General features: G+C 30.3%; 1 protein-coding gene across 4 annotated transcripts in view; it reads right to left on the bottom strand.

Annotated features, from left to right (window-relative positions):
- Nucleotides 1-11,539, bottom strand: part of LOC108732390 (Ig-like V-type domain-containing protein FAM187A) — a 24,970-nt gene that overhangs the window by 4,954 nt on the left and 8,477 nt on the right. The window contains exon 1 of one of the 4 annotated variants that reach the window (XM_018463161.1): nt 6,139-6,348. The exons of the other annotated variants lie outside the window; for them this stretch is intronic. Within the exon in view, the coding sequence (XP_018318663.1) occupies nt 6,139-6,162 (24 nt within the window). The 5' untranslated portion in view covers nt 6,163-6,348. Of the gene's footprint in view, nt 1-6,138; nt 6,349-11,539 lie in introns of those variants that run through there. 4 annotated transcript variants of the gene reach the window in all.

The raw sequence follows: 11,539 nt of genomic DNA, 5'->3' as shown, positions 1-11,539 counted from the left end.
GCTTAATTTTGAGAATGAGGTGGAGGGCGCCTGCGGCGCCCCTTTTGTCCGGCGCCCTGGGCGATCGCCCAACCGCGCCCTACCCTAACACCGCTACTGTGTCTCAAAGTATAAAAACCAAATTATTACAATTATACCTTCATACAACAATTAATAAAACTAAATTAAAAGTTAATAGTATAATATAAATTTACAATTACTATTCAAAAGACTGCTTTTTAAGGTAACTTCACAATTATCTTCAGGAAGCAAAACAGCTGATAAAACTTCGTGTTAATAAAATTGCTTTTTCTCCTTAATTAGTTCAGAATAATTATATTCTTCTTAACATCTAAATATCAGTTTTATTAATCATTATTCCTATTGTAAGTTAATTTAGTTATTTAAAACCGTAAAATGTTTATGTAATTGTATTATTGGTTAAAAAAAAAAACATTTTTAATGTACAAACGTGATAATTATACCGAAAGTGTTGAATCTTAGCAAAGTTGGAATAAATTAAGTTCTAACAGTAAAAGTGTAAAATAGTGTTTGTTGCATGACGGTATTCAACGTGGTACTTTTTTCCCTTATAAGACTCCGTTTCAGAGAGAGAAAGCACTTTGTTTTTTAATTGTTAATGACTTTATCTAGACCAAGATTTACTTCTTGTTGTCGGATCTAAATACAATGCTGGTTTGATTTATTAAAGAGAAGGTGAAAGTGGATTGAAATAAAACCATCTATTAAAGCAATGATTTAACTACAACCTAGACAACAAATCAATTAGCAGTAGTAGTAAAAATCCATAAGTTTCAAAAAAAATTTTTTTGGTCTCAAGAAGACATACGAGATGGCTTCTTCATGTGGAACAATTGCTGTACCTGAAGAAACCATCGTAGGGCGAAACAGCTGTTGCGAATTACAATGAAAATGTTTTAGAAATTGTTTTGTTCCTATTTTTTAATAATTTTCGTGACAATATTGATATAAAATGCACTTAATTAAACCAGTTAAAAAATATACACCTATTTCTTGTTTAATTAGTTTGACGTCTGGACATTAATTATATTTCATATCTAATTATTTAAAGCGAACTTTTTAAACAAATTAGGATGGGCACGATACCTTGTCATGGACTGTTGTATATGTAATGAGTGTTAGAAATGAAACATATGGTATTCGCGGGTAAGAAAGCTGTAATTAAGAATTCTTATGGCTGCTAAAGAAGGTCAAGTGTAAATAAATTGAATTTCATGGTCATCAACATCTCACTATAATAGACAGGTAAAACATTGACGTTTAAATTTGATACTCTCTTTATTGTTAGGTAGTTACATTTGCAGCTTAGAAAGTATTGTAAAATAGCACGATATTTGAAAAAATATACAACTAATTAAATTTTTTTTTTTAATTTATACCTATCTGAAGGGTAACTGTGATAGTTTTTAAGGGTTGGGGAGTTATAGCTTCGAAAAATTTACCTTCACACACAGAAAATATTAAATAACTAATTGTACAAGATATATCTGTAAAATGTGATTTAGTAAAGCTGTTAAAAATCAACAATGTAATAAAATAGAAGTTAAACAATAAAAATTAGATAAAAAATGTATGTTTGACGGTTAAACATTGTCGTTTTTGATTTCATTTGGAGTATTTTTTAGTGACGGATCCAAAGGGGGTAAAATGGGGGAAATTCTTCCTCCCAAAAGCTCCTTCTCTTATGAATTACTTCAGTATTGTGAAAATTGTGTGAGAAAAATGTTTATTAACTTAAGAAAATTTCTATAACGTATTCTTGTTGTTTACGTAATGAATCTTTATTATGCATTTACAACTCGAATTAACATTAGGATCGATCACTAATTATACATATATATATATAATTATGTAAATGTTGTATTGGTTAAGCCGCAAATGCTGAAAATTATCCATTAAAGGAATTTCAGTTCATTGGTTTAGCATTTTAAGAATAGCATAATAACAGCATCATTAAACTAGTAGCATTTAACAGTACCTGGTGAATAACCATTATTTGTTTATGACAGAAATAAATATTTATTATTACATAATCATTATACAACTGCTTGAAAATCCAGCCCGAACAATTTAAAGAAAATTTCATTTTTTCCCTTAATCTTTAACTAGTAATGCTAAACTATAGTATTTTTTTAATTCACTGAGACTAATTTTTGCATAAGTGGTAATAAAACTACCAATAAGTGATAACCCTTGTTTACCCCCAGATGGTATTATAATATTACGGCGTCATTCAAAAGAAACACGTTTTGTATTTTGTTAACCACTTGTGTCTAACGCAAAGCTCAAAATAGTCTGATAGATTTTTTAGGGGCTTTTTCAAATATTGTCAAATGAAATAATGACTATTATACCTCTTAAAAGCTTCATTACCATAGTCGTCATTTTACGTGATTCAGACCATTTTAATCGACTTTAAAAACACAGGATTCTTAATTCGATTGTTATTTTTTTTTGTGCGAGTTTAGGTAGCGATTTCTTCATCAAATGTAAACCGATTTTAATGATTATTTTTTTTTTGGGATAGGTTTTATGTGTAAGGGTGTAAAATTGGGGGGAAGTTTCATAATTTCTGTGGTATAACCAGAACTCTCGAATATGAATGTATTATTTTTCTTTCAAAGTATGAAAAATTGATTTAAATTCACATACCATACATAGTAGTAGGGAAAAATTTTATTTTTAATTTTGTAATTTTTCCAAACACTCGGCAAACGAAACAGAGGCAAAAGGGTATTTAATGTTGCATTACCACGGAAAAACAACATGGTATTGGTACTTGTTTTGAAGTTAGGAACGTGTAGATAAACGTATGAAAGTCCCAGAACGGTTTCAATTTTCGTATGTGATTGTATTTCTGCACCTGTAGCAAGGTAGGCAAGAGAGCAGTGAAAGTGGTCAGTTGGGCGATTCGATGAATTTTTATCTCAAGTTTTGCGTAACAACGTGTGCACAAAATGAAATTATTATTAAAGGCTGTGGAATGAAGAAAGTACGAGGCAAAAAAGGGCGAGTCACTTCAATGACCTGACTCTTTCGTTTCATGAATTTTTAAATGAAATATCTAGACACCAGTTTACTACTTAGACACACACACGCACGCAGGTAGTGGCGGATGTAGGACTTTCAAGGCCTGATGCATATTTTTTTTTGGGGACACTTTCCAAAGAAAAAAAAAATATAAGACAAACTATAAAATTTCTAAATAATTTTCACAAGAAATGTGTAACTAGAATACGAAACCCAGTTGCAGGGACTCATGGGTCGGGGCGCTTTGCAAAGTGCATCGCTTGCATTAATTTATTAGATCTGTCTTTGGTTGAACTGCTGCAAAGTGAAATTTTGCGTATCTAAATTTGAAAATTGGCTAAAAAGAAGCCGATATTAAGAATCCTTTATTTGCATTTCCCAAAAACATATATGGCACTTTACGACACCCTGTCGCGATTTTATAGCAGACAAACTTGAATTGGCTTAAATTACTGTAAAGAATGAAATCTTGCGTGCCCAAATTTGAAAACTGGCTAAAATGAAACTGAAATTAAGAATCATTTCCTTGAATTTCCCAAAAAAAAATTTTTGTCAAAACATATGTATATATGTATGTCATTTTGCGACACACTGTCGCGATTTTATATCAGACAAATTTGAATTGGTTTGAAACATGGTAAAGAATGAATTTTTGCATAGTCAGATTTGAAAATTGGCTAAAAAGAAGCTAAAATTAAGAATCATTTTCTTCGATTTCGTAAAAACCATTTTCGTCAAAACACATCTTACAACGCACTGCCACACTTATACATATATAAAACAAATTTAAATTGGCTTAAAGTACTGTAAAGAACGAAACTTTGAGTACACAAATTTGAAAATTAGTTAAAATGGAGTTGATTTCGTAAACACTAACTGTTATTATAGTACATACATTTATGTAGACCAATTCTGTTACATTTTATTAGTGTTTTGTATGAATTAAACAAAAAACAAACAAAACTTTTATTTTTTATCTCGTATTTTTCTGTACAATATGTAAATAATCGCCAAATAGGCGAATAGACAAATACTGCACAGTGTTGCAATTTTTGAATGTAAAAAGTTAATTTAATCTCAAAGCTCAAAGTATTGCAAAATAACTAAACTTTCCAAATCAAAATGTATAAACACCATAAAAGTTAACACAAATTAGTGGGTTGTTGTATGATGTCCTACTGACAGACCACAATTCATAAATGTTAATGTTGATTTGTGTCAATGTCTTATTATTTAAATAAAATACGAATTTCCATAAGCTATCCATATTCTGTTATAATAAAAATAAGATTGATTACAAAATACCTTATCAAGAAACTTTAGATAACTAAGAATTATGGATTTCCATAAAGAAATTATATTATTAACCAGTTTCATTTATATTTTTTACATTTGTTTGTTTCTTATTCTTACGTAATTTTAATTTTCTATGTGGAAATTTCAATAAACAAATGTTTATATAATCGTTTAGGTACTAAATAATTCATATACTGGTTGTTTTATTTAGTCAATCAACTTTTTTGTTTTTTTTTTTAATAACACTTATGTAAGGTGTTTAAACATCCAAGTGAATTATTATGAAACGAATTTCTTTACAGCTGATTTGAACTTTTTCGAAAACGTATATATTAAAGTAAATAAATACATAAAAAAATGTGGGAAGTTACCTGTTAGGATTATTTATTGTAAATTGTATTGTACGAAAATATTGTTTTAAATTTCATATCTTAATGCCACAATAAGAAAAATTCCTAACTGAACTTCATACATAACAGCGATTACGTTCACCTACTTTTCTTTTAAACGTTTATCGATAAATACACCATATGCTTTTCGTAACGCAGCAAATTAAATTTGTTATAGAAAACGCCATTTCTTTCGTCTTTTGCATTCTTTGGTGCTTGCGCCACAAGGAATTCCATTAATTCGTACCTAACGTTAGTTAATTCTAGCAGAGTTGCCGACCCAAAGTTCGAGAATTGTGACAAAAATAACAAAAAGTTGAGTAATTAAATGAACAAAAGGTTTCGAAATGGCATAGGAAAGTTTAACAGAAGTTCATTAACACAAAACATTTTGTGGTTTTCGAATGAAATAAGTCGGCAACATTGATTTTGTATGCGGCTTTTCTAAATAAAGTCACGCTCCTAGAATAACCAAGTTTCTCTTTACGAATATTATAAATTTACTTATTTGCGAACCTTACAGAAACTGCCGCAGTAATTCCCAATTAAAAATTTAAATCGCCTCGTTAATTTGGCACGGATTTGTGTCAATAACAAAACAAAAAACGCGTTTTAGGTAGATGTAAAATTTGAGTGTCAACCAAAAAATGATGCATATTAAATAAACCACGAAGAGGTGTCCTATTTGAGCTGAAACGTCCGGTCTATGAACATTTCTTTCAAAAATATGCAAGATAAGAAAGTTAACCAGAAAAACGAAAGAAAGAACAATGGTAAAATGAAAATATAAGGGTTAAAGTTACTAAAGTTCTTTAAAGACATTGACAGATGTTTCTTTTTAATTTCTGTGTACAGGCAGGGTCCCTAAGGATTTCCCCACAAGAATTGAAGACTTATACGTATTGTTGAATTAAAATGAATTGTATAATTAATTAGTCTTTCTAAAACAACTGCTAAAGTTACATTTTTAATTAGAGTTCTTGTTTTATTATATGTAATGGAAGACCCTGCATGTTTTTTCCAAAAAGTTAAAAAGATATTTTCAAATTAATTATAGTTTTAATTCCAATACAGCAATATAAGACAGCGATACTAAACTACAAAAAGTCACAATTGTTTAGAACTTATATTAGACTTTATTTGGTAATCTAGAAATAGAAATAGGCAATTGCAGTGTTATACTACCCTCTACAAAATTAATCTGTTTGATATTAACATTTTATTTAAAACTCTGGTAATAATACCTATATAATATAAAATACTTTTTCACAGTTTAACTATTATATAATTTTTAGTACATCGTTTTCATTTGAACCTAGCTCTTAAATTTCTATGTGAAAATCTCATTGTATTTAATTAGGAAAAGACTAAATATGCCTTAGAAGAGAAATGGTAGACTGACCTTCTTTGTAGAGAGACCACCCATCACCTATGAGATGTCTAATAAATCTTTAATAATGTTTGTAATTTATACACTCACTACTCTTTCGATCACTATCACTTTCTGACGATAAACTCGAGGGGAAAAGTTTGACAAACGTTTTTATACTTCAAGAGCTTTGGCGGGCAAAGTGGGGAAATTCGAAAACCCTTCTTTTACATTTTATTATACGGCATTAATCAGGTGTGGTTAAGTCCAGTGAAAGCCTCAACATAATATACTATGTATATACATATACAAATACTGTCGCTCTCAATATCATCCGAGCAGGTTTAATATAATTGGACGTATATATGGTGTGAGATCACAAATTAAGAAAACTTGGTCAGAATTATTAATTTTGAATTATATAAAATATTTAATGAAAATGTAGATAACACAATTATAAAACAACATCTCTCTCCCGCTAATATAAAGGGGGATGAAGGTACCAAATATATGTGAGATACCTATATGACAAGTGATTTTTAAGGCTAACGGACATATGTTTCTATAAGCGAAAGCTTAGTTTGTTCACGTTATACGGTAGTCAAGCATAATTAATATCCTGGTCACATTATGGGGGGTTTTCATTCGGAACCGTCCACAAATACTCAAAGCAGGGGTAGTTTAATAAAAGTTTTTTAAGTTAATATTCACAAACAATCGCTTTAGTAAAAGACAAGCAGGACTTTTGGGCTTTCTATATAAAACAAAAATAATTCTGTGGCAAAAGCGAATCATTTTTAGTGATTTATTATCTCAATTTTATTGTAGTATTTTTAGATGCAGAAATTTTTTTAAAATTTTCGAATTTTTTTTGTTTTAAGTCCATTTTTGGTAATGAACTGATCCTTTTCAGTGACGTATCTCTCTCGACCTTAGTAGATATCTTGCAATTAGCATTGCATTTTCATAAAATTTTCATCATTAGAAGTTGTGATTATCAATTATGAAATTAAGACGCACGGACACTAATGATTCAAAGTACCATTTTTTATGACAGAAAACTTTAAAAATTGTCCTTAATTTATTATCAAATGCTAATAAATTAGTATAATTGAAATATGATAGAATGTTTTTCAAAGATATTTATTTATTAGGATAATTATTACATAAAACTTGTGGCGTAATTCCAGCAAGCGATTTGCTTACAAAAAAGTGCAATTTTTTAAATGTTTTATAAACTTTTTTAAGAAATAGAAGTAACCTGTTGAAATCATGGTCAATCTTTTACGATGTGGCTCCATACTGTGGCAAACAGCAGATTCTCTTTTTTAAGTTTTTCGAAATAGAAATGTCCTTATCATTTGCTGCATCTTTTGAATTTACCTTCACAATACCGCAAGAGAAAGGCGAATTGTGAAAAATAGTGGAAAATAAGCAAGCGTTTTGTAAAACAAATAAATTGCCTAATGGAAATAAAAATAACAACTATATACAAAAAAAAACTGTTTACTGACTTACTTAGATTTTATTTATTTCACGCATGCATTGATATTTTTTCTTTAGACTATAAAAAGTAACTTTTGAATCTATTTCTAATTTCGTTTTCAAAAATTATCTTTCTGAATTGTATTTTAAAGATGGCAAATTGTTTCAGTTCGTTCATTATCTATCCTCTATACATAGTTACGTGTTTATCATACTAAATGATCTAGAAAGGATAATGATTAATTTTATCTTTATCAGTCTTTTTTATTCGGTCGCTTACTTCAAATGCCAATAAGAGAAAGAAGTAGACATCTCTACAGTGCGGGGATTTTTGCATGGAGGAGTAATTGTTATCTTAATGGGCTTTTAATGAGTTTTAATTTACAGTATGTCACGAAGGATTATCTTCTAACTAATCAAATTTATGTAATAGATGACATAATTAAATTGCAAGAACAAATTAAAATAGAAGGAGGCTTTATGGAAATGGAAATAATGAAAACACTGAATACTTCAAAAAGGTGATGAAAACTGAAGAAAACAGACAAAGACAGAAGCCCTACGATCCCGTTATTACTCCAACCAAGTCAAAAACCCTCGAAGGACTCATCAACAGGCCAAATTTATCTACTCAAAATTTTATGGCAAACCGGCAAAACATTATTTATCATAACTTTATATATATATATATAGACAAAGAAAGCCACAATGAAGTTACAAGTTCATCGATTGAATGCAAGAAATGTTGAAGATCATTCAGTCTATATATACCTAAAATTCTGAATTACCAAAAGTGGAAGCAAGTGATCGCAATAGAGGGAGGCTTTGTTTTACATGAATAATTGCAATGGTAGATGAAGAATTTAATACTTTAGCAGAGAACAAAAGCATCCAAAACACAGAACCCTTGAAAGGAAGGAAAATCACCAAGGAACGAGCGCCTGTTATAATGGTAAAATCTTGAATAACCAAAAGTGGAAGAAATTGATGATTACCTCAGAGGGAAGCTTTCTTTTACATAGATAATTACAATGGTAAACGGAGAATTCAAAACGTTAGCAAAGATCAAAGGAATCCAAAACATAGAACCTTTGAAAGGAAGGAAAATCACCAAGGAGCGAGCGTCTGTTATAATGGTGAAGGTTCATCGATTGAGAAGTGCAAAAAGCTTTTAAGGTCTTTGGATTTATATAAAATCCTGAATAACCAAAACTGGAAGCAATTAATCACCACAGAGGGAGACTTTGTTTTAAATTAATAATTGCAATGGTAAAGGAAGAATTCAATAAGTTAGCAGAGATCAAAGGAATCTAAAACTTAGAGCTTTTGAAAGAGGGAAACTCACCAAAGGAAGAGGGTCTGTTATAATGGCAAGCCCCGTCATAATTCTGAAGATTCAGGTGCCAAAACAGACACAGATTGTCATATTATAAATGAATTGAAATCATTTTTGACCGAAGATTGCAAGATTGTGTTCCATCAAGATTCTGCGCCATGACATATTTCTAAGAAGATCAAGGAATTTATGGACACTTTCAAATACAGTGTAAACTCTTTATATCGTCACTCGATTTAACGACAAACTCCTTAAAACGTCGAAATTGCTTGACTTTGGTTGGTTTACATTGTTTTCTATACAATATTACACTCTATATAGCGTCACGCTCACTCTATTTAACGACAACAATGCGGCATTATAAGTCATTGAGCAGTATTTTCTAAGTTGCCGAAATAGATAAGAACTGCAGCTGTGTACGTTGTTGAAGAAGACGATCCTGTCCCTCCACCAAGCATCAAACGAGCACTTGATGCAACGAAACTATTAAAAAAATACTTTTTATATAATCAAGTTGATCCAGCAGTATCTCAAGATATGAGTAAGATACGTAACAAAATACAATTAAAATATTGGAGCTGCAAAAAAACATCAGACGAAGATAACAGGCTATACGCAATGTATGAATAATATATAAATGAATCGTGTGCAAAATGTGTACTATATTGGTAAATGCATATTATTATAGAATAGTAAAATAATATCTTTTATTTCTCTCCATTTAACGACCACTCTTTATAACGCCGAAAAATGTTCAGTCCCTTAAGTGTCGTTATATAGAGTTTACACTGTATATTCCTACAGAAAAATGGATGTCAGAGAGTAGTGAATCTTTGATGGATTTTGCCGTTTAGGGGTGGGTTTTGGAGGCAGCTTAGAAAAAAGCTAAATATAAGGTATGGAAAGAAATGTCTCAAAAATTCATTAACACATCTTTTGAGTCCTGGTTTAAAAGAGTACATAACATCTGTAAGAATTAAGAAAGACATATTTACAGGGAAACTGTAACGTAATCCGTACATCATCAGTTAATCAATTTTACAAACCTATCGTATCTTTTTGGGGTCAACTGAGGTAGAAAGCACTAGATATACAAACTGATTTTATTATACATTATATTGATGCATTAATTGCGTTCCGTCAATTGTTCATTCTTTTTTTTTTCCAAATGATTGCTCTTTTCTTTTCTCTTTTTTAGGTGAAAGAGTCGCCACGTTTGGTTTAGTGTGTGAAATAATGCCCATTATTTGCGACATAATCGTGTTTCTAATACCTAATGGTAATAAGAAAACAACGACTACAAGTTTGCTAAAGAACCCGATATTCTTGCGCAAAATTGCCAAGCAAATGGTAATAACAATAACTCCGACAGGAGATACTCAGTTATTGTTATTTTATTATTAATCAATCAATTCGTGGTTTTGGTATTCATCGTTTACAGCACGATGGCAAATATTGATTGAAAAAGCAGTGGCGGTTCGTCAATATTTGTTTTTGTAGTGACTTGGGGTCATAATCAATACAATACAAAATAAAAAGTACCTATTTTTATCTTGCATTTAAATAACTTTTTGAGAAAAGCGTTTTGTATTTTATTAAAAATACTTTTTCAAACGTATTTTCTATTTGTAAAATGCAAAAGTTAAAAGTTTTGCTAGTATCACTAATTAAACATTATATAAAATGATGAATGAAAGGTGCTCACATTGGTCATTGAAGGTATTAGAAGCTTAAAAAGAGGACAAAGAGACATTCCATGAATGCCTTCTAATTCTTTAACTGAAGAGTTCCCAAAAATTCTAAACTCCTTGGAAATGGATAATTTAAAATATTGGATCGATATTGTTTTCCGGGTTCAATGTCATGGTCCATGGAATTTAGAAGTTCCAAATTGATATCAGCACCTAACAAATCACCACTTATCGTACCTTTAGCAGAAAACTACGAAATTCTAGGAATTACGACAAAACATCCCCCAAAACAATATCGAATTAATATATAGGCCAGCTGTGTAAAACAGAAAACTACAAGATATTGTGATGTGCTAATAAATGCATATAATCTAAAATTCTTAGAAAGCGATTTGAAAAATTTCACTTATTAGATGAACGCAAAGCTAAAGAAACTATGGATTCCATTTCTTTCTCTTATTACAATGAGTAAAAGATCAGAAACAGAATGGGGTTGTAAATATTTTAATATAAAATGATTGATTATAATTTTACATTTATAAAATTATTTACAACCCCATTCTGGCTCTGACCTTTCACGCTAAGCAAACTATTTTGTCATCAGTGTCGTTTTTCCAATTAAAACGTCTGATAAAGGCAAATAAGAAAGCATATGGAAGAATTATTTGTTGCCGAACTGAAGAAACCATAACATAAATATATAAAAACTATATCTCAATTACTTCAAACAGAAAAATATGAATCATATTTAATCTTCGCAGCTGGTGATATAGTCAAACACCACTCATCATCATCATAAGGTCATCAGTCCTAAGACTGGTTGGACACGTACCTCCACTCTTTCCTATCCTGAGCTAAACTTCGCATTTCCCTAAAACTAGAACAACCCACATCCTTAACTATTTGCGAACAGTAATCTAAT

This window comes from Agrilus planipennis, unplaced genomic scaffold (genome assembly GCF_000699045.2).
Source record: "Agrilus planipennis isolate EAB-ADULT unplaced genomic scaffold, Apla_2.0 scaffold73, whole genome shotgun sequence".
Lineage (NCBI taxonomy): Eukaryota > Metazoa > Arthropoda > Insecta > Coleoptera > Buprestidae > Agrilus > Agrilus planipennis.
The sequence above is the reverse complement of the archived record's forward strand: the minus strand, read 5'-3'. Positions and strand labels throughout refer to the sequence as shown.